This window comes from Ailuropoda melanoleuca, chromosome X (genome assembly GCF_002007445.2).
Source record: "Ailuropoda melanoleuca isolate Jingjing chromosome X, ASM200744v2, whole genome shotgun sequence".
Taxonomy (NCBI): Eukaryota; Metazoa; Chordata; class Mammalia; order Carnivora; family Ursidae; genus Ailuropoda; species Ailuropoda melanoleuca.
Genome location: NC_048238.1, coordinates 37,587,548 through 37,612,049, shown reverse-complemented (window position 1 = coordinate 37,612,049; position 24,502 = coordinate 37,587,548). Strand labels below are relative to the sequence as shown.

The 24,502-nt window shown below is 44.5% G+C and overlaps 1 protein-coding gene and 1 non-coding gene across 5 annotated transcripts in view; both read left to right on the top strand.

Moving 5' to 3' along the window:
• NDP (norrin cystine knot growth factor NDP) overlaps nt 1-1,772 on the top strand; it is a 79,727-nt gene extending 77,955 nt beyond the window's left edge. For all 4 annotated transcript variants that reach the window (XM_034649558.1, XM_019808937.2, XM_034649556.1 and 1 more), the window contains one exon: nt 522-1,772. In XM_034649558.1, the coding sequence (XP_034505449.1) occupies nt 522-749 (228 nt within the window). In that variant the 3' untranslated portion in view covers nt 750-1,772. The remainder of the gene's footprint in view (nt 1-521) is intronic.
• A 21,054-nt stretch (nt 1,773-22,826) lies between these two features.
• Nucleotides 22,827-22,933, top strand: LOC117797601. Its single transcript, XR_004622600.1, has one exon. It is a non-coding gene; the product is annotated as a U6 spliceosomal RNA (small nuclear RNA).
• The last annotated feature ends 1,569 nt before the right edge of the window (nt 22,934-24,502 follow it).

Below are 24,502 nucleotides of genomic sequence, written 5' to 3'. Positions count from 1 at the left end.
GCCTCGTGTGGTGGTTTGACACCCTCGGTGCACTTCGGAATCAGCGGAGGAGCTTTGAAAACCATGAAAGCTTGGGCTCTCTCCCCAAGGAATTAAATTAGATTGGTTCGAGATGGGGCCTGGGTGCTGACATCTCATTTATTTATTTTTATTTTATTTCAGAGAGAGAGAGAGAAAGAGAAGGCACGAGCAGGAGAGGGGAGGGGCAAAGGGAAAGAGAGAAAGAATCTCAAGCAGGCTCCATGCTCAGTGCAGAGCCCTACGTGGGGCTCCATCTCACAACCCTGTGATCGTGACCTGAGCCGAAAGCAAGAGTCCATGGCTCAACCTATTGAGTCCCCCCACGAGACCCTGGGTGCTGACATTTTAAAACTAAGTTTGCCAGGCTATTCTAATGTGCCACCGGGGTTGCCAGCCACTGGTTTAACCCAGCGGCAATTGGCAAAGAGTGTTAGGGCGCTGTGGGACCTGGCTGAGGTTCTGGCACCCCCATGGGGTAACCATGTCTCTTCTCTCCGCAGATGGTGCTTCTGGCCAGGTGCGAGGGGCACTGCACCCAGGCATCACGCTCTGAGCCCTTGGTGTCCTTCAGCACTGTCCTCAAGCAGCCCTTCCGCTCCTCCTGTCACTGCTGCAGGCCCCAGACCTCCAAGCTGAAGGCACTACGGCTGCGCTGTTCGGGGGGCATGCGGCTCACGGCCACCTACCGGTACATCCTCTCCTGTCACTGTGAGGAATGCAGCTCCTGAGGCCTCCCGCCGGGTGGCTTCTAGATGGGACAACCTCCCCCTCGCCGAGGCTGTTCAACCGGCCAGGGAAGGACTGGCAAGAAAAGAGTTAAGGGGAAAAAAAAAAGATGCAGCCATTCCCACGGGATTCTGCGTATTCTAGTAATAAAGGCTCTCCACGCTTGTTGACAGAGAGATGCTCTGGGAACTGGTCTTCCATCCCTGTCTCCTTTCCCTGGTACAATTTCTTTTGGTTCCTTTTCAGATTCAAGCATTTGCACCCTTGGCGCGGAATGCTATTCGGGTTTCCAACAATTCCAGCACGAGCAGGGAAAGTGCCCCCTCCCCCTGCCGTGCTGGAGTGGGTCAAGCTGTCACTGTTGGGTGCAGATTAGGGAAGCATTCGCTTTGGAAAGCAGGAAAGTCCAACTCTTTTCTGCAATGCTGTCTGGGTTAGTTCGGTTTGGTTTTGACCTTGTCGTTTGGTCTAAGGTTGCCATCACTGCTAAAGGTTACCAATGGCAAATTCTAGGCCCCAAGCAGGTTGGGGATGTGTAGCCAGGCTCACTCACAGCCAGCTAACTGACATTAAAATCACTAACAAATGGATTCTCTTACGTGATGCTGGAACCCCTGAGAGCGGTCATTATGATTCAGAAATGACTTTTGGGGAGTAAAGGTGGCATACAGAATTTGTCACCTGAAGGCTCTTGCAGATAAATTATGGCAAAATTTTGTAAGGGAGCAGACTTTTAAAGACCTGCACAAACACGGATCCTGCACTGACTTTGAAAAAGGCTTATATGTACTAGTGGCATGGAGAACGCACTATACTCATGCATGCAAATTAGACGAGCAAGTATGACTCTATTTGTGGGTGTGCTGTAGCTTTAGCCATGTCGCGGCATCATTCTCTACCATCCACTTGTCCATGTGAAGCTTGCTGCCAAAATGGCGGCCTGGCTCATCTTCTGAACATTTGGCTCAACTCTATTTTGGTCCTTGAGACTCAAAATTTGAGTTATTCCCATGTTGTGAAATAAAAAGACAGTATCTTCAAAATTGTGACTGTGTGAGTATCGCCTCTTCCTACTAAATATTCCACTATGAAGCATCCCTTGTGGTGCGTTGGGGGGGGTTCAGAAAAAAGGGAGATGGGGTTCTAGAATGCATGGGGAGCACGTTTATTGAAATCAATAAACGAGGGTGATGGGGGCTTAGGAAATTTGGGTTTTAGTTTCAGAACTTAGCTTAGTGAATGGGCATAAAATCTGATGCATTCTGGCTTCCTTAGGCACTATGGAATGAAACAGAGGTCATCCCTTTTTTAACCTCTTCACTTTTCTCGGAAAAGAGTAAGTATCCATAATTGAAGGACCAGGAGGACAAAGAATTCGCCAGCCATGGTTTCTGTGCCATTGCCAGTCTAGTGCTCCAGGTCCAATGATACCCCTGAGCATTACGAGAATCATCATGGTGCTGGCATAATGCTATGCCCACTTTCGGCACCACAACGTTATCCCAGATGGGCGACTCAGTTTCCATGGAAACCTTGACACCACGCTGCCTTGGTTCACCAGAGATGACAGTGCACCCCACTGTTCATACAGTCAACCCGTGAATTACTTTCCCTGTAGAGATGATAGTTTTGTACACTCTCTGGCATGTAGCTTTCACACATTTTTTAAAGAAAGCCAGGAGGGTTAAATCTGAATTTGTGACTTTGGGACAGAGTAAAACTAATGCCATTAAACCTTGACCTTGATCTTAACCTTCGTGGTGATGGAGCCAGCCGGTTCACTAGTTAGAGGTCTCCCCATTTTGAAGGCAAATGTGAAATAGTAATTCGGATCATTACATCAAGAGAAATTTTGTCATAAAAAATAATTAAATTTAATACCTAAAGTTAAACGGTTATAATCCTTGACTGATAATGAAAGTAGTGACTGCTGGTCACATTTATAGCTATTGTTCCATGTCACTAATCAAAGAGTGAATAAATACTTCTAGCCTTAATATATCTCTTCCTGGCTTTGAAAATTCAATTTGCTTCGAGAGTTATATGCCCCAAACTCCGGTCTGTATTTCCTCACTACGCATTTGGGACTGGAGGGGCCACTTAATGTGACTCATATTTTCCAAATTCCCTGGAAGCCATAGAAAATATTCCCTTCGAATCCCATTGCATCATCTATTGTCAAAGCTTCCCCCACAGAAATGAGCAGAATTATGCTTGGAAGACTAGAGAACAGTGGCATTTGGGGGAGTCATTTAAAAGGATCCACCTCTTTTCTCCCTAAACAGATGAGCAAATGGCGACCTGCAGAAACCCAGAAACTTGCCCAAAGGCACACACCTGGTCTTGGATTTGGAACGAGAACCCAGGCTTCCTGCTCCCCAGCCATGGGCTCTTCCCTTCCCCCACCCGTGAACAGATTCTCAGTCTTTTCAGGCTCTTGGATGCTGAATATGGTGAATGGGCTGGAAGAGAGTGAGAGAAACAGAATAAAGTTTAATGGGGCATATCAAGGCTGAGAAAGAGGAAAAAGAATTACATTTTCCCTAAAGACCTCAAAATAGCCCTGGGAACGGAGAGAATTTAGACATTATTGGATATTGAGTTACTATGGAATTTGTATTATGTCTTTTAAGAATTAAACATATTTAGCCTTATTTTAATGTCTACCCCTAAGGATTGAGAGAAAACCAAATGAAAACATTGATCAGTTAGAAACACTACTCCCGGAATGCCTGAGGAATGTTCGCCCATCTTCTCCCTTTGCTATGCATGAGTAAAGGGAGATCAAAATATGTTATGATCTCAGTAGCTTACATCTTCAAAATCTGTATGATAATTCATGATGGCGGAGGGCAAGCCTCTTGTAAACTGATTTTACCCTTATCGTTTGTGAGCATTTACTAATCAGTTAACACCGCACCGGAAGATAGAGGGGATTATGCACTGAATTGATTTTCTTGAGTTCCCAGACCAGTCTCTCAAGTCTTATTCATGTAAGCTTCTGAACTTTCCCCAGAAGCCTAGAATGAAGGGCCAATCAGCCTTTCTTGGTCCCAAGGAAATAACGGTTGATTTTCTTCTAAACTCAAGTGCTTGTTAATCACAAAACCATCACACGTTATTTTCTATTAGGTGAAATGGGCTGCATACATGTAATGACATGGGGAACTGTTTGGGTACGTTCATTTCTTCCTCGTGACGGGAGGAATTAAGGTACAGACGTGCTTTTGGCCACCTCTTCAGGTCCTGCTGAAACATACACACTTGAGCAAGATGGCCGCCCACTATGGAACACCAAATGCCTGGGGGTCAGGCGGTTGGGGAGGCTTCTATCAGAAAGGCAAGCCATATCCTGCTGATGCTGCCCCCTTTGTGAACCTAGGGCACGGCCACATCATGGTGGGTAGACACGGTCACTCCCTTCAGGAACTAGAACATTGGAGAGGCTCGGATCTGGGAAGAGAGGTTCTGCACATGGCTGTATCATTACGCACTGGGAGGAGGGTTTGCTTAGTGATGACTGTTTCAGTGCACAAAGAGGCACTCAGCAACTACTCGCCAAAGGACTGTATTTCTTGAGAGAATGACATCACATGCCAACAAATCAGTGTTTTCCTCTAAGTCTTCACCATATTAATGAAACGTTTTGGTATATTCTACCATAAATCTGTAAAAGCATCCGCCTTTCATTTAATTTAATTATGAATGGGATTTCCAATTTCTCATTGAGTAAAGTTATTCTGTGCCCTCAAATATCAATACCATCTTCTCATGTGGTAGACAGAACCTCTTAAATTTGGTGACAGTGGTGAATATGGGCATGAGCCAAGGAAACATTTGTTGCCCCGGCCATCAATCCCTTCAGGAACTGTCTCAGCCACAGGGTCACCTTGCCCAAGGGCATGTTCTTCGGTGGGGGGGGGGGCTGAGATCCAGTAACTGATGGAGGTGGAGGGGGTGTCTAAGAGCCTGGTTACTCTGGCCTGATGGAAGACAACGCTAGCAGGCAGTCCTGGCTCCAAAGCTGGCCACTGGGTTGACTACGTGTCTTTGTGCCCAACCTTGCTCCCCGACCCTTTGCTTGCACAGGTGCTGACCCTAATCAATACCTTAGCGTCTCACTGTTGAGAACCAAGCTCACAGCAGTAATTTTTACATCGTGCTTCCTCTGAAAGCATCCTTTAAAGGTATGTGCCAGCACCTCTTATGTGTCAGCTAAAATGCTAAATGCTGGAGAAACTGAGGTTAAAAAAAAAAAGCCTTAGCCTTGCTTTTAATATGTACCCAGGCCAGAGAGACAGAGAGGTAACTCTAATAAGTGATAATCCACCACACAGACGACCTTGAGTGCTTGGCTTTAAGGCAGCCATTTTGAAAGTAAGGAGAAATGGGACTTGAGATGTAACATGAGCATTTTACAGCATTTTCACAGACAGTCTGTCATTTGGTTTTCAGAATATCCTTATGAAGTAGGTTAATTATTACAAAAATCTTACAGATAAGAAACCAGAAGTTGACTTTGGACTCTAAAGTCTGTGCTTTCTTCACCATTTCCAAACACCCTCTTTTTCTTTTTTCTAAAGCAGCGGACAGAAGGAAAGGAGCTCCAAACCACTTGATGTCAGAACATGTCAGTTCTCATTAGCAAACTATGATTCCAGGACGTACACAGAGCACCCAGGACCTTGACTCAGTAGAATTTCAGAGAATATACTATTCTAATATAAACATCTGGAGAAGATAAACACGTTCCAAATTAAATTATAAGAGGCCAAAGCTGTGCTTATGACTCTAAAATCCGATCACATTTGGCTGTAATCTTTTGAATAGCTTCAATGTCCCAGTGTCAGACGTACATGTTAACTCGAATGTTCTATTTTAAAATTGTTGAGAGTTGGACCGGGCTCCCTAGGAGCAGTTTGACTTGTGTCATCACCATCATCGTCAACCTTGAATAACAGCGTATAATGAAGCACAGATCGTGATTAGCACTTTCTCTGCCTTATCTCGTTTAATCCTCCCAACTGATCTTAAGGTTAATATTACCCTTACTTTACAGATAGTAGAAGTAAGTGGTATGGTTTTTAATCACTCAGACTTCTTTAGGGGGGGCATCCCAGAGTTCTTCATTATCTTCCAAATCATCACCAAAACTAATATTGCCATCATCATTGCAAAGTGTCTATCAAGTATCTGGACATGTATTTGTGCTATGGAAATAAATTTAAAAAGGTAAGTTCTCTCCTTGTGAGAGCTGACATTCTAAAACCCTGCTTATGGTTTTAAATAACTAAATTCTTCACAATGCGTTCTCTTCTATTTTGGTCTACACCAGCAGTGTATTTTTCCATAATCCTAACATCCAATTATTTCCTTTTTTGCATCAGGACAATCTCGTTCCCTTTCCCTTATTTGATTCCACAGCTCCATTTGCAATTCATGACTTTTTAGGTACCTGTTGTGGGAAGAGGCCATGAGAAAGCACAATGCTAACACCAACACCGGTCTGAAAAGGAACAGAGAGGCATGCTGTTCAGCTCTCATTTTGTAGAGGTTTTGGATTCTGTGTCTTCTGACTTCTCAACCCGTGCTCGTGCCATTGGCCAATGCTACACGTTCCCAATTGTTCTTGCACGACAGTTTCTCACGAAACAACGCAAAAGCATCCTTCACTGTTGTCGTTGAAACGAACAGCCCAAGATTTCGTTTGACTGGGTGCCCACTTTCACTGACTAATTTCTGGTGCTCGGCACATGTACTGTTGCGTGTTAAGAGCGTGAACTCTGGGGCCAGACTGCCTGAGTTCACACCCCTGATCTGGTGTTTATGAGCCACGTGACTTTCAGGCACGTCGCGTGGCCTTTTTGTGCCTTGGATTCCGCTTCTGTAAGTATGTCTAAACTTCCTGATACCATTATGAGGAGTAAATGAGTTAATGGGTGATGTGGAGAAACCTAGAACCATCCCTGACACCAAGCTGCACGCACAAGGATCGGCTACCATTCGCACTATGCGTTCGAAGCACCAGCAAGTTGTAACTTCTCAACTACAGCTTTGCTTAGGCTGAATATTATTCTTACCCCTATTTTTTCCCAGCAAAAATTACTCATTCTTAAGCTTCCGTGTTATGTGGCTCTACAATAAAAAGGTTTTATTTTTTTAAGCTTATGGTACTACATTGATAGAAATAAATCAGCCAGTTGTTATTTAATTGCTTAATTTTTAGCTTGGCTTTTCTGCCTTAAGATCACATTCATCCTACCAGCAGAAGATACCTATTAGATCCTTTTATTTGCCCTCTTATGTGCCTGGAAACAACCAAAGCAATGAAACGTGCAAGTTTCTCAATACTTTTTCTGGGAAATTAATTTATTCTGAAAGTGTAGAGCCTTCTTATCTTCCAATTATCCAATTATTCTTAGAACCACTGTCCTCTCTCCATTCTTCCCTCCACTCCCCACCCCCCTCAACAATTCCTCTTACAGGTTTGAGTTAAAGAACCTTCTGAAGACACTTTTTTAAAAATTAAATTTAAATTTAGGAACACCAGAGAGTCAGGCTACCTGTTCCACCCCAAGGAAGGGAGGATTATAGTAAATAGTACAAATTCAGGCAAATAAATCATCTATTCCTTACACTCATTTCTACTTTTCCAGAACAGCACAACTATAGATTGGCACAGCTTAGTACATCTAAATCATTTATCTCTTCCATGAATTCCTATTTTTCCAAAACAGCAGTCTTTCACCCTGAGCCAGACACCTTTGTAGCAAATCTTGGATTTCAACAAAGGGTAGAATATCAAATTAAAATCGGAAAATTATAGGAGCACCTGGGTGGCTCAGTCGCTTAAGTGTCTGCCTTTGGCTCCGGTCATGATCCCAGGGTCCTGGGATCAATTCCTGGGATCAAAGCCCTGCATCGGGCTCCCTGTTCAGCAGGGAGTCTGCTTCTTCCTCTGCCCCTCCCCCCATCTGCACGTGCTCTCACTCTCTCAAATAAATAAGTAAAATCTTTAAAATAAAAGAAAATAAAATTAGAAAATTACAATTCTGTATTACCTAAGTCCATGCTGCCTGACAGCAATGTAATGTGAGCCACATAAATCATTTTAAATTTCCTAGTAGCCACCTTAAAATATATATATATGTAAAATCCATTTTGACAACATATTTTACTTATTCCAGTATATCCTGAATATTATCATTTCATCATGTAATCAATAAGAAAACCTATTAATGAGATTTTTTTACATCCTTTTTGTAATACCAAGTCTTGGAAATCGGGTGTTTCTTTTACACTCGCAGTACCTAACAATTCAAACCATATATTATTTTTGAACTTTCATGGATGTCCTGAAATCCCTGAGAAAAATGGTAGATATGGTGGGCAAGTCTAAGGACAAAAGCGGAGAGGATGAGCCTCCAAATTATGAATGAACCAGCTCAGAGGCTAGCACGACAAAGGTGCTTGGACATTTCAGACATGTTATTGTCAATGTGGCTTTGCCCAATATACCCGAGGAGTCCAGAAACCCGAATGCATTCCTGGCTCTACCACTAACCAGCTGTGTGAATCAGAGTGAATCCCTTACGCTTTGCACTACTCAAGTTTTTTAGATCAGATCGTGAAAATCTCTTCCCATATCACGAATACTCTAGCTATACGTGCACACGCCCGCACGCACACACACCCCTGCTCTAACACTTACCTATTCTCGAGGTAAAGGAGGGTTTTTTAAAAAAAATTGAAGTATAGTCGACACACAATGTTACATTAGTTTCAGGCTTACAATACAGTGATCTGATAAGTCTGTATGTTATGCTATGCTCACCACAAGTGTAGTGACCATCAGTCTAAAGGAGCTTTTTAAAAAATCTGTTTCTGTTGTATTTTCATGACACCTTATATTCTTGCTTATCAGGTTTCTCCATTTTGCCTTTTCTTCAAGAGTCGTGTGTGGTGATGTTTTATATAAGTGATTAAAAATGGGAGTGAGCTCATTAAAGTTTTGCTTTGTGTAATATCTCGGAACGTGGTGAATTGCTGATAATGCATCACTCATTTTGAGAATGAAATTTTTTTTAAAGTCTGGTATATTTCATGCAAAATGTATTACACGTCTCCTTTTCTTTTCCTCCTAGCTCGCTTTCCCTCTTTTCCTTTCTAACAAAGGCAGCAAGCAGCAGATGGATTGGAAGAGATCGGGGGTCATCCGGTGGTGGGTGGATGGGGCAGCCACTCTTTCGCTTTTGTGCGTCGAGGCCCTGGATAAATGCCAAGGGTATTTGAGGAAACAAGAGAGCCACGCGGGCTTTTAGGCAGAGTGCTCATTCATAATTAAGTTGCTTAGTTGCAGGGCCATCAAAGGCGAACTCCAAATACCCGGACGGCAAAGCCACCTGTGCCAGAAGCAGAAGCAGGATCGTGCAGGGAAAGGCAGAGCCGATGGCAGATACTCAGAAAGCCCTGAGCTGAGAGGGACATTTTAAAATACAAAACCAAGAGCCTGAGTTATGTTGGAGGAACCTGGCAAGCATTTGTGAGGCCGGAGCCGCCGCATCTACCCCGGGGCCCGTGCCAATAGGGCAAGAGGCTGAAGCCTTTGTGCGCTGTGTTGACTCAAACCAGAGAGTGGTTTCAAGATAATAAGCCAATGACGTCACTCATGGACTATTGACTCGGCATCGATGAGCACAATATCTAATTTAATCCTCTCAACAATTGTGTTGTTCTCTGCTTTTTACCGACAGGAAAATCAAAGCTTGGAGAGGTCAAATGATTCGCTCTGCGTCTCGCCATCAGCAAGGGGCTGAGGCGAACTGACCGCAGATATCTGCCTATGAAGCTCGAGATTCTTCTTTTGGCTCCATCCACCCTCGGTCCCCACGCCCACCTACGTTTGACTCTCAGACCAGATACATTTTCGCTGGATGACTCATCAGAGGGACAGGATCAAAGATCAATCTCTTCTAAAAACGTCCTGCCACTCAAGTCTTTTGAAGACCAGCTCCTATTCCTAAAAGGTCCTTGGGAGCCTCTAGGGAATCTAGGGACTCCCGCTCACCCCTGGGGCCCTGTAAAGGTGCCAAGGAAACTTGAGGTCAGAATTTCCTTGGCCTTGAATCCAAAGGATTCAGGTGAAACTCAGCTGGGCTTAAGAACTCCGTAACAGAAACTTGCCTGGATCGTTTTATTTGGCTCTCTGCAAAACTATGAATTAGAGGTATGGGACCAGGCCATCTTATATCACCTTCGCGGAACCCAGGGCCACACTGATGGTAGAACGGAAGAGACCCCCTAGAGATGATCTAGTCGAAGGGCCTTGTTTTATACATGAGAAGCTCAGAGAAGTTTAGGTCATAAACCTAGCAAACAGCAACATGGGACTGGAGCTCCCATGTTTCCCACCAAGGCGAAGGGCTACTGGAAGGCTACTCCATCCACCTCCCTCAAAGCCTATCCTCCCCACCCACTGAGCACTGCTGTTCAACACCAAGTTCAGCCGAGGCCCAAGGGCAGGGTGAATTTCCCCCAGCTAAAGAATGACAGATACCTACGTAAGAAAGCAAGCCAACACGGCTTCTGATTAACGTGGCCCCCTCTTTCCAACAAGCCAGCACTACAGATAACATGCGCCTCTCCAGGAAAGTCACAGTCACCCCCACGTAGCATGCGACAGGGACCTAGTGCTTCATTCTAGGTTAGGCAGAATTTTCCACAGTGTCTGTCCCCCAAAGAATGATGTCCTCATAGCAAACAGCATCGTGGGGAACATTCACACTGGCAAGACATTTGGTACGTAGCCTTTAGGTGGTGCTAACGTTCTTCCGTAACCCAGTCTGCGGGAACTCGAGGCTCAGAAATAAAGGAAGTGGAAGGGAACTCAGGGGGCTAGCTGTATTTCAACCGTCCCGCGCCGGGGCCCTGAAAACAGCCCCCCCTCCTTTGGGAGGTATCTTGAAACAAAGACATTTCTGGGGCTTTCACTGCCATAGCAAGTTCTTGGCAAGGCTGAATGTGCCAGACTATTCAAGGCAGATCTCCTGCCGCCCAGGGAGCAGCATCAGTCAGTACTTTAAATGTGAATGCACAGCCTCTGAATTCAGATTCGTCCTCAGTCTTTGTGCATCAGCGAGAGCCCGTGGCGATCTCGGTTCTTAGGGTCCGATTGTGTCCCTAGATTGGGCCATGGAGCCATTCATTTTGTGCGACAGTTTTCTTCAGGAAAGCCTCATTCATCCACTTAAGAAAGGGCTGGTGAAACCTACCATCATTCATTTTTTTCTTTTTCCGGGCTCTGAAAAGAGGGGTGGGGAAAAACACATCCCCCCAGAGCAACCTTTCTACCGCAGGCTTTTATGTCTTGGTTCTTCTCTTTTCCACACGCTGTGCGTTCCAAAGGCTCTATTTGTCTCAGAGTGCCACCAAAAGGGACAATGCTTTGCTCTGCAGTTTTTCTTTGCCAATGCAGCAGTGACAGGCTGTGTCACGGTCGCATTGAGAAGCCCTAGACATGGTTGAGGTTTTCTATGCAGAGAAGAAAAGAACTCCTTGCCCATTCACATGGATGGCTCTACACCCGTGGGAGCTGGTAGGGGTTTCCCAAATAGGACGTCACACTTAGTATTTATACACGTGGTGCCGATGAGTGTGTGTGTGTGTGTGTGTGTATGTGCACATGCGCGCCCATCGTGAGTACAGGAAGACAGGATCAGGGAGATGTGAAAGTCAGGAGGGAGGTAAAGTTCCCATGCAGATCATCCGGTGAAAACAACTTTGGAAGTGTCACAATACCATTATTCTAATGTCTGAAATCCTATTACAGTGGGAAAAAAATTCAATTTATCCAGAGAGACATGTAAAGAGCAGAATTAGAACCAAAGAGATGGAAATTGTTGGAAGGTAGATTTCAGTTAGATTGCAGCAAGAACTTTTTTTCGTTTTTAAAATTAAAAAAAAAAAAAGATTCTACCTTACAGAGCATGGCAAGAAAAGTACAAAAATGCGCAGAAACTCTTCACCTAGACTCTTCCGTTGTTAATATTTTGTCACAATTCATTTATCTCTCTTTTGCTCGTATACGTATTGATATTTTCCTGAACTTTTTGAGAGTAAGTGGCGTTATAATATCCATATATTCCTAAATATTTCATCCTGGGATTCCGAAGAATAAGGACACTGTCTTGCATAACCAGAGCAAAATTACACACTCCGTATTCAAATTTCAGCAAACATCCCAATGATGTCCTTTGTAACAGCATTTTTTCCCTCTGATTCAGGATCCATTAAGATACATTACTGGTGATGTTAATAAGGATGAACTTTTTAAGATTTAGGATTTTCAAAGAAAAATAAAGCTGGAGGCATCACAATTACAGACTTTAAGTGATATTACAAAGCTGTGGTCATCAAAACACCACGGTACTGGCACAAAAATAAAGCCGCAGATCAGTAGAACGGAATAGAAAACCCAGAAATGAACCTATAGTTATATGGTCAATTAATCTTTGGCAAAACAGGAAAGAATAGCCAATGGGGAAAAGACTGTCTCTTCGATAAATGGTGTTGGGAAAACTGGACAGCAGCATGCAAAAGAATGAAACAGCACCAATTTCTTACAGCACACACAAAAATAAATTCAAAATGGATTAAAGACCTCAATGTGAGAGTTGAAACCACACAAATCCATCCAAATACAAGTGCAGGCAGTAACTTCTTTGACATTGGCTGCAGCAAGTTCTTTCTAGATACGTCCCCTGAGACAAGGGAAATAAAAGCAAAATAAACTATTAGGACTGTATCAAAATAAAAAGCTTCTGCACAGCAAAGGAAACAATCTATCAAAACTGAAAGGCAACCCACTGAATGGGAGAAGATATTTGCAAAGGACATACCTGATAAAAGGTTAGCATCCAAAATCTATAAAGAACTTATAAAACTCAACACCCCAAAAATGAATAATCCAGTTAAAAAATGGGTAGAAGACATGAGCAGACATTTTTCCAAAGAAGACATCCAGATGGCCAACCGATAGATATGTGAAAAGATGCTCAACATCACTCGGCATCAGGGAAATACACATGAAAACTACAATTAGGTACCCCCTCACACCCGTCCGAGTGGCTAAAATCAACAACACTAGAAACCACAGGTGTTGTGGGGCGCCTGGGTGGCTCGGTCGGTTAAGCATCTGCCTTCAGCTCAGGTCATGATCCCAGGATCCTCAGATCGAGCCCCGAGTCGGGCTCCTTGCTCAGTGGGGAAGCTGCTTCTCCCTCTGCCTCTGCCTGCTGCTCCTGCTTGTGCGCTCTCTCGTGCTAGCTCTCTGTGTGTCAAATAAATAAATAAAATCTTTAAAAAAAAAAAAAAGCAAGAAACCACAGGTGTTACCAAGGATGTGGAGAACAGGAACCCTTGTGCACTGTTGGTGGGAACACAAACTGGTGCAGCCGCCCTGGAAAACAGGGAGGTTCCTCAAAAAGTTAAAAATAGCACTACCCTGCAAGCCAGCAAGTGCTCTACTAGGTATTTACCCAAAGGATACAAAAACACTGATTCAAAGGGATTCGTGCACCCTGATGTTTATAGCAGCATTATCTACAACAGCCAAATGATGCAACCAGCTCAAGTGAGCATGGATTGATGAATGGTAAAGAAGATGGGGTATGTAGATACACAATGGAATATCACTCAGTCATAAAAAAAGAATGAAGTCTTACCATTAACGATGACGTGGATGGAGCTGGATGGTATTACACCAGGAGAAATAAGGCGGTCAGAGAAAGACAAATGCCATACGATCACACTGATATGTGGAATTTAAGAAACAAAATAGAGAGGTTAAGATGGCGGAGGAGTAGGGGACACCTTTTTCAGCCGGTCCCCTGAGTTGAGCTGGATAGGTACCAGATCAGCAGGAATATCCACGGAATCAGCCTGAGACGCAGGAAGATACATCTGGATCTCTACAAATGAACATCTCCAGCGCTGAGTATCGAGGTACGAAGCGGGGAGCCGTGAAACCGCGCACAGATATCGGAAGCTAAACAGAAGGGGGAGGGAGCCGCCGTGTCAGGGCGCCGGGAAGCGGTAGCCACCTGCAAGGGGGAGCGGACAGACCGCGGACCCGCACGCTTGAGACAGCAGGCTGAGAAGGGAGCTCCGGGAGCGCACGCGGGACGGCTGGCGGTTGGCGGGCCACCTGCACGGGGGAGCAGGCGGACTCGCGGACGGCACCCGCGAGACAACAGACTTAGAACGCGAGCTCCAGGAGCGCGCGCGCAGGGCGGCTGGCGGGCCACCTGCACCGGGGAGCGGGCGGACCGCGGACCCGCACTCTGGAAACGGCAGACTGAGTCCGTGAGCCGGGAGCGTGCACCACCAAGCATCTCACGGAGCTCCGGAGCTCCGGTGTGCTCACTGGATCGAGGCTGAGACCGGGAGCTCCGGGAGCGTCCGCGGGGCGGCTGGCGGCTGGAGGGCCACCTGCACGGGGGAGCAGGCGGACTCGCGGTCAGCACCCGTGAGACACCAGACTGAGACGGGGAGCTCCGGGAGCCCGCGCGGGGCGGCTGGCGGCGGGCGGGGTTGGAAACACAAAGGACAGAGACGTGCCGGCCCTGGAAGTGAGGGCTGGGACGCCGGGTGTGGGGCGCACAGCCCGGGATGCTGCAGGGTTGAGCAGCACCAACAGAAACAGAGTTAAAGTGGCCAGAACATCAGTGGAGAACGATCCGCGATCCCTCTGTTCTGAGACAGAGGCTGAATTTCAGCCGCTGCTGCTCTCTCAGAAGAGGCATAGCAAACCGCCAGGGAAAGCCGCCAGAGAACAAAAGCCCGGAAATACCGGCTCACAGGGTGCCCATCCCCATCCCCCCTCGCAAGGGACACAGAGACTCTACCCAAACAGGGTTTTCTGAGTACCTGCAGGCAGGCCCCTCCCCCAGAAGGCAGGCTGAAAAATCAAGAAGCCCACAACCCGGAGCGCCTGAGTGGCGCAGTCACCAAGCACCTGTCTTCGGATTAGGGTGTGATCACAACGCTCCGTAAGGAGTCCTTCATCGGGCTTCTCCACCGGGAACCTGCTTCTTCCTCTCCCACTCCTCTGCTTGGGTTCCCTTTCTTGCTGACTGTCTCTCTCTCTCTCAAATAAATAAATAAACTCTTTAAGGAAGAAGCCCACATCCCTAAGATCTCTATAAAACAAGGGCGCACGGCCTGGGTCCCAGTCAACACTTGGGCTCTGGACAACCCTGCAATCTCTCTTCATCAGAATGACGAGAAGGAGAAGTCCCCCCCAGCAAAGAAAAGATAATGAGTCTGTGGCCTCTGCCACAGAATTGGCCTCGGCCACAGAATTAATACATATGGATGTATCCCAATTATCAGAAATGGAATTCAGAGCAACAATGGTCAAGATGATGAGTAAACTTGAAAAAAGCATCAGAGAAAGCGTTGCTGAGAATATAGAATCCCTAAGGGCAGAAATGAGAGCGAATCTGACAGAAATTAAAAATTCTATGAGCCAAATGCAGTCAAAACTAGAGGCTCTGACGGCCAGGGTCACCGAGGCAGAGGAACGCGTTAGCGAATTGGAGGATGGGTTAGTAGAAGAAAAAACGAAAATAGAAGCTGGTCTTAAAAAAATCCACGCCCACGAATGTAGATTACGGGAGATTACTGACTCTATGAAACGATCCAATGTCAGAATCATCGGCATCCCTGAAGGGGTGGAGAAAAACAGAGGTCTAGAAGAGATATTTGAACAAATTGTAGCTGAAAACTTCCCTAATCTAGCAAGGGAAACAAGCATTCGTGTCCAAGAGGCAGAGAGGACCCCATCCAAGCTCAACCAGGACAAACCTACGCCACGGCATGTCATAGTGCAATTCGCAAATATTAGATCCAAGGATACAGTATTGAAAGCGGCCAGGGCAAAGAAATTTCTCACGTACCAAGGCAAAGGTATCAGGATTACGTCAGACCTGTCTACAGAGACCTGGAATGAGAGAAAGGCTTGGGGGGGCATTTTTAAAGCTCTTTCAGAGAAAAACATGCAGCCAAGGATCCTTTATCCAGCAAAGCTGTCATTCAGAATTGATGGAGAAATAAAGACGTTCCAAAATCGCCAATCATTAACCAATTTCGTAACCACGAAACCAGCCCTACAGGAGATATTAAGGGGGGCTCTATAAAGGTAAAAAGGCCCCAAGAGTGATACAGAGCAGCAAGTCACAACCGATACAAAGACTTTAAAGAGAAATGGCATCATTAAAATCATATCTGTCAATAATCTCTATCAATCTAAATGGCTTAAACTCTCCCATAAAACGCCACAGGGTTGCAGATTGGATAAAAAGACATGACCCATCCATTTGCTGTCTACAAGAGACTCATTTTGAACCCAAAGATGCATTCAGACTTAGAGTAAGGGGATGGAGTACCATCTTCCACGCAAATGGACCTCAAAAGAAAGCTGGAGTAGCAATTCTCATATCAGATAGACTGGATTTTAAACTAGAGGCCATAGAGAGAGATACAGAAGGGCACTATATTATTCTTAAAGGAAGTATTCAACAAGTGGATATGACAATTATTAATATATATGCCCCCAACAGGGGAGCAGCAAGATACACAAGCCAACTCTTAACCAAAATAAAGAGACATATAGATAAGAACACAGTAATAGTAGGGGACCTCAACACCCCACTATCAGAAATAGACAGAACACCCTGGCAAAAACTAAGCAAAGAATCAAAGGCTTTGAATGCCATACTCGACGAGTTGGACCTCATAGATATATATAGAACACTACACCCCAGAACCAAAGAATACTCATTCTATTCAAATGCCCATGGAACATTCTCAAGAATAGATCATGCTCTGGGACACAAAACAGGTCTCAGCCAATACCAAAAGATTGAAATTATCCCCTGCATATTCTCAGACCACAACGCTCTGAAATTGGAACTCAACCACAAGGAAAAACCTGGAAGAAACTCAAACACTTGGAGGCTAAGAACCATCCTGCTCAAGAATGACTCGATAAACCAGGAAATCAAAAAACAAATTAAACAATTTATGGAGACCAACGAGAATGAATACACAACGGTCCAAAACCTATGGGATACTGCAAAGGCAGTCCTAAGGGGGAAATACATAGCCATCCAAGCCTCACTCAAAAGAATAGAAAAATCTAAAATGCAGTTTCTATATTCTCACCTCAAGAAACTGGAACAGCAACAGAGGGACAGGCCTAACCCACTGACAAGGAAGGAGTTGACCAAGATTAGAGCAGAAATCAATGAATTAGAAACCAGGAGCACAGTACAGCAGATCAACAGGACTAGAAGCTGGTTCTTTGAGAGAATCCATAAAATTGACAGACCACTGGCAAAACTTGTCCAAAAACAAAGAGAAAGGACTGAGATTATTAAAATTATGACTGAAAAGGGAGAGGTCACGACCAGCACCATTGAAATTGCAAGGATTATTAGAAACTTTTATCAACAGCTATATGCCAAAAAACTAAACAATCTGGAAGAGATGGAGGCCTTCCTGGAAACCTATAAACTACCAAGACTGAAACAGGAAGAAATAGATTTCTTAAATAGGCCAATTAACTATGAAGAAATTGAGTCAGTGATAAACAACCTTCCAAATAATAAAACTCCAGGCCCAGACGGTTTTCCTGGGGAATTCTACCAAACATTCAAAGAAGAAATAATACCTATTCTCCTAAAGCTATTTCAAAAAATAGAAACAGAAGGAAAGCTACCAAACTCATTCTATGAGGCTAATATTACCTTGATCCCCAAACCAGGCAAAGACCCCCTCAAAAAGGAGAATTACAGACCGATTTCTCTAATGAATATGGATGCCAAAATCCTCAACAAGATCCTTGCTAATAGAATCCAACAGTACATTAAAAGGATTATCCATCATGACCAAGTGGGATTCATACCTGGGATGCAAGCATGGTTCAACACTCGCAAATCAATCAATGTGATACATCATATCAACAAGAAAAGACTCAAGAACCATATGATCCTCTCAATTGATGCAGAAAAAGCATTTGACAAAATACAGCATCCTTTCCTGATTAAAACCCTTCAGAGTGTAGGAATAGAGGGTACATTTCTCAATCTCATAAAAGCCATCTATGAAAAGCCTACTGCAAGCATTATTCTCAATGGGGAAAAGCTGGAAGCCTTTCCCTTAAGATCAGGAACACGACAAGGATGCCCACTCTCGCCACTATTATTCAACATAGTACTAGAAGTCCTTGCAACAGCAATCAGAAGACAAAAAGGGATCAAAGGTATCCAAATCGGCAAAGAAGAAGTCAAACTGTCTCTCTTTGCAGATGACATGATACTCTATATGGAAAACCCAAAGGAATCCACTCCCAAACTATTAGAAGTTATAGAACAATTCAGTAAGGTGGCAGGATACAAAATCAATGCCCAGAAATCAGTTGCATTTCTATACACGAATAACGAGACTGAAGAAAGAGAAATTAGGGAATCCATCCCATTTACAATAACACCAAAAACCATACGTTACCTTGGAATTAACTTAACCAGAGACGTAAAGGACCTATATCCTAGAAACTATAGATCACTTTTGAAAGATATTGAGGAAGACATAAAAAGATGGAAAAATATTCCATGCTCATGGATTGGAAGAATTAACATAGTTAAAATGTCCATACTACCCAGAGCAATCTACACTTTCAATGCTATCCCGATCAAAATACCGAGGACATTTTTCAAAGAACTGGAACAAATAGTCCTTAAATTTGTATGGAACCAGAAAAGGCCCCGAATCTCCAAGGAACTGTTGAAAAGGAAAAACAAAGCTGGGGGCATCACAATGCCGGATTTCGAGCTGTACTACAAAGCTGTGATCACAAAGACAGCATGGTACTGGCACAAAAACAGACACATCGACCAATGGAACAGAATAGAGAACCCAGAAATGGACCCTCGGCTCTTTGGGCAACTAATCTTTGATAAAGCAGGAAAAAACATCCGGTGGAAAAAAGACAGTCTCTTCAATAAATGGTGCTGGGAAAATTGGACAGCTACATGCAAAAGAATGAAACTTGACCACTCTCTCACACCATACACAAAAATAAACTCCAAATGGATGAAAGACCTCAATGTGAGACAGGAATCCATCAAAATTCTAGAGGAGAACATAGGCAACAACTTCTATGACATCGGCCAGAGCAACCTTTTTCACGACACATCGCCAAAGGCAAGAGAAATAAAAGATAAAATGAACTTATGGGACTTTATCAGGATAAAGAGCTTCTGCACAGCCAAGGAAACAGTCAAAAAAACTAAGAGACAGCCCACGGAATGGGAGAATATATTTGCAAAGGACACCACAGATAAAGGACTGGTATCCAAGATCTACAAAGAACTTCTCAAACTCAATACACGAGAAACAAATAAACAAATCATAAAATGGGCAGAAGATATGAACAGACACTTTTCCAATGAAGACATACAAATGGCTAACAGACACATGAAAAAATGTTCAAAATCATTAGCCATCAGGGAAATTCAAATCAAAACCACACTGAGATACCACCTTACGCCAGTTAGAATGGCAAAGATAGACAAGGCAAGAAACAACAATTGTTGGAGAGGATGTGGAGAAAGGGGATCCCTCCTACATTGTTGGTGGGAATGCAAGTTGGTACAGCCACTCTGGAAAACAGTGTGGAGGTCCCTTAAAAAGTTAAAAATTGAACTACCCTATGACCCAGCCATTGCACTACTGGGTGTTTACCCCAAAGATACAGACGTAGTAAAGAGAAGGGCCATATGCACCCCAATGTTCATAGCTGCATTGTCCACAATAGCCAAATCATGGAAGGAGCCGAGATGCCCTTCAACAGATGACTGGATTAAGAAGCTGTGGTCCATATATACAATGGAATATTACTCAGCTATCAGAAAGAACGAATTCTCAACATTTGCTGCAACATGGACGGCACTGGAGGAGATAATGCTAAGTGAAATAAGTCAAGCAGAGAAAGACAATTATCATATGATTTCTCTCATCTATGGAACATAAGAACTAGGATGATCGGTAGGGGAAGAAAGGGATAAAGAAAAGGGGGGTAATCAGAAGGGGGAATGAAACATGAGAGACTATGGACTATGAGAAACAAACTGAAGACTTCAGAGGGGAGGGGGTGGGGGAATGGGATAGACTGGTGATGGGTAGTAAGGAGGGCACGTATTGCATGGTGCACTGGGTGTTATACGCAACTAATGAAGCATCACTTTACATCGGAATCTGGGGATGTACTGTATGGTGATTAACACAATATAATAAAATAAAATTTAAAAAAAAAAAAAAGAGAGAGAGAAAAAAAAAAAGAAACAAAATAAATGAGCAAAGGGGAAAAAAGAGAGAGAGAGAGACAAAGCAAGAAACAGACTCTTAACTACAGAGAACAAACTGCTGGTTACCAGAGGGGAGGTGGGGGGGATGGATGAAAGAGATGATGGGGATTAAGGAGGGCACTTGTCGTGAAGGACACGGGTGACGTACGGAAGTGCTGAATCCCTCTATTGTACAACTGAAACTAATATCACACTGGATGTTGATTCACTGGAATTTAAATAAAAACTTAAAAAAAAGATTTAGGATTTTCAAAAATGCAAGGGGCTGCATCAAATATCAAATTCTAAATATCGGCTTGGCAAGGATGTCCTATACAGCTTGCCAACTCGGGGCATACGGCAGGGTAAATAGCTGATTTAAATAAATAAATAACCTGGTTCAGGCTTTTGGTGTCCTGTGTGTGAAATTCGCCTGCCCTAAAGGCATGAAAATCTCCTCTTATGTCTTCTGAAAGCTTTACAGTTCTCATTTTTGCATTTAGGTTTCTAATACACCCCAAACAGGGGCTCCTCACTGGCTTAGTCAGTAAAGTATGCGACTCTTGATCTCAGGGTTCTTTAGTTCAAGCCCTGGAGAGAGATTACTTAAAAATAAAACCTTTTCAAAAAATACACCCCCAGGGGCTCCTGGGGGGCTCAGTCGGTGAAACATCTGCCTTCAGCTCAGGTCATGATCCCAGAATCCTGGGATCGAGTCCCATGTTGGGCTTCCTGCTCAGTGGGGAGCCTGCTTCTTCCTCTCCCTCTGCTGCTCCCCCTGCTTGTGCTCTCTCACTCTCTTTCTTTCAGATAAATAAACAAAAAAACTTTTAAGAAAACCAAAACAACAAATATTTAAGCTGAGACTTGAAGGCTGGGCAGGAGAAAGCAGGTGGGGAGGAGGGTCAAGATGACAGCAGTGCATTCTGGGGTGGAGGGGCTGGCCGCCAGCAGTAGGCAGCCATGGAGACCGGAAGTGGGAAGTGAAGCAGAGGGTAGAGGAGCACGGCGATGGCACGGACAGGCGGGCAGGAACTGATTTGCCTCTCCAGGGACTGTGCTTGCCAGGAATCTTAAGAGTGGATTTCAGGTGCATTGCGAAGCCTCTGAAAATTTTTAGGTGTCAGTGACTTTTCTGCCCAAAGAGCTTTCATGCGCAAAAACATTCTGACAGTCACTCGTGTCTTACTATTTAATTTATCCATGTCCTAGAAATAAAAACCTATATTTTTAAGATTTTAAGCTCAACTTTTAAGTTGTATTTATAACCTTGGCGATTTTTGCATGAGAAAAAGAACCATTTATTTGATTGGTTTTTTTTATTAATGTGCACTTACTTCATAAATCTGACAGATCAGATTCTCCCAAATATTTAGCACCAGGTCCATGTTTAATCAATCGAATTACCTTAGCTATTTCAAATGACATTTAGAAATTTAATGTATTTGATTCTCTCACATTCACAAACGCAGACTCACAAATCTTACATGAGAAACCTGCCTAAACATAGTAATGAATTTCAGCTTTTCAAGGATCTTTTAAAACAAAGAGAGAGAGAGAGAGAAGCCTGCTTGGACCAGGGCAAGTCTTCAACACTTGTCAGTACACTTGACCAAACACAGCCTATGCACTATTCTTGTTTTTAATACCTTCCCTGTGTTACTTGGTCGAGGAAGAGGGAAGGCATTTACCAGTTCAGTTTAGCTGAGATTTCTGCCAGGAAGTCTGGGCTGGGGGCGCCTGGGTGGCACAGTCAGTTAAACATCTGATTCTTGATTTTGGCTCAGGTTGGGATCCCAGGGTCGTGGGATCAAGTCCCACCTTGGGCTCCACACTCAGTGCAATATCTGCTTGAGATTGTCTCTCCCTCCCCTCTCCCTCTGCCCCTCCTGCTCGCGCTCTCTCTATCTTCCTCTCTCTCTCTCTCAAATAAATAAATAAATAAATCTTTAAAAAAAAAATTCTGGGCTGTGAAAGTCTGACAAGAAATTTCACAGGCCCAAGGGTTCTATTTGTTTGTTTGTTTATTTATATTTTGTTTAAAAAGTTACGGGGGGCACCTGGGTGGCTCAGTCGGTTAAGCATCTGCCTTCAGCTCAGATCATGATCCTGGGGTCCGGGGATTGAGCCCCAAATCTGGCTCCTTGCTCAGCAGGGAGTCTGCTTCTCCCTCGCCCTCTGCCCTCCCCACCGCCCGCCCCTGTTCTTACCCACAGACGTCTAGAATCAAGAGGCACTGCAAGCCACGCAAGGCCACATGCACAATCACCAGGGTCAGTTAAGAGGAGGAAGAAGTGAGGCGGAAACATGGGCCAGCACTTTTATTGTGGTTTTCACAGGAATGAATGGTTGAGGGCAGGGTAGGCAAACAGAGCTGATTTAGGATTGAAAAGTTTGAATAGTTTGGGTGGGCTCTGGACTATAAGGGCTACCCCTAGCCTAGTTGTCTGGTACCTGACTCTGGGGTGATTTGGGGCAGAGGGATAGTGTCCTGGATGGCAGGAGCCTGTTAAAACGAAGGGGATGGTGGGTATGGACTCAGGATTGGTTGGTTTGCAGCAAGTTGTTTGCTATCTCTAGGAATTAGCTAACTCTAGGAAAGGCAGTCCCTCCCCAAGGTCTCAATGCCCCAAGATGTCAAAGCATCAGAAAATAGAGAAAATCAAAAACGCGGTGCTTGTTTCAGCAGCACGTGTACTAAAACTGGAACGATACAGAGAAGATTAGAATGGTCCTTGCACAAGGATGACACACAAGTTCACAAAACGTTCTATATTTTTAGATGAACATTTTTATCATTCAAAAAAAAAGAGAAGAAAAGAAAAAACATTGATTAATAGACCCTGAAACTCCCACCCAAGGTGAAGCTGGCAGTTGTTGGGAAGTCCGCCATTTTGTGGTTAGCTTTTGTCTATCACATCGCCTGCCCTCTGAGAGTTAACCAAGCACACCAATTTCAGGTCCTAATAATATAAAATCGCGTAGGATGTCTGATCTGACATCATTCATCGATCATATTAGGTGGGGCCCTGTTTGGGTTCTCTGATTGTAATTCCCTTTTGCATAACCACCAGCATTGCCCTACGTTAGGGCCCATGACATCATACGCGGGTAGAATTTTGAACCCTGTACTCTGGCCTCATTGTGTCGTTCATCTCTTCTCTCTTTCTAACTCCCACCTGCTTTATCGGTGGCTCTTCCACTATCGTTTTATTGGCTTCTTCATGCAATGGCTAATTGTGGAAAGCTTGCTGTGTGCCTGACACTGTTCTAAGTGCTAGGGACACGCCAGCCAGTCAACAAACCAGACAAAAATGCCTGGCTTGCGGAGCTTTCATTCAAACAAGGAGGCACAGTGATAAGTTAAAAAAAAACAGGCACATGATAAATAAGTTAATTAGATAGCATGTCTGAAGGTGGTAAGTGTTACGGAAAAAAGAAAAAGTAGGGCAAGGTCGGGGCATTGGGAATGCTGGCAGGGGTGTTAGAGAAGTTTGAAATAGGGTGGACAGGGGAGCCTCACAGAGAAGGGAGCATTTGAGCAAAGGCTTCACACTTGCTGACGGAGTGACATGATCATATCTGAAGATCAAGGCTCTGGTTCAGGTTAGATGAGGCCACGGTAGGAGGAAGAGTAGGGAGAGAAGGGACATGTGACTCGCAGGTGAGGTGAGGTGTTTAGATGTGGAGGGCCGGGCTGGGGAGGCCTGTTTGCGAGTTACCCTGCACGCTCTGCAGGACATGGGGTGCTGCGCCCTTAGAAGTGCTGGGCTGGGCAAGACGAAGGCCAGAGACAGACACATGTATAGCAGTCTTCGTCCCAGAAATGATGAGTGGAAGCCATGAGACTGAGCAAACTCAAAAGGAGATCCTGGGAACACCCATATTTAAGGAATACGTAGAGAAGAGGAAACTGAAGGAGACATGTGAGTGGTTTCAGCCTGAGATGCGGGGCAGGACCAAGGAATAAGGACCCAAGGAAGCAGAGATGAGAGAGGATCCAGGGTCGGGGAGCAGTGCACCCCCCCAACACAAGGATTGTGTGAGGACCAGGAGGTTTGGTGGTGCTATGGGGGAGGGGGGTCTTTTTAGTGAACTTTCAATATAGAAGCTATAGGCAAACTGTTGTGAGTCTACAAGGATTCAGGAAATATTATTCCCATGAGCCCTTTCTGAAAATCTACTAGCTTCCAAAAACCAAATTAAAAAATGATCTAAGACTAAAATTATTGTAAGAAGGGAGAAAGTAGGGGCTCCTGGGTGGCTCAGTTGGTTAAGAATCAGACTCTTGGGGCGCCTGGGTGGCTCAGTCGTTAAGCATCTGCCTTCGGCTCAGGGCGTGATCCCAG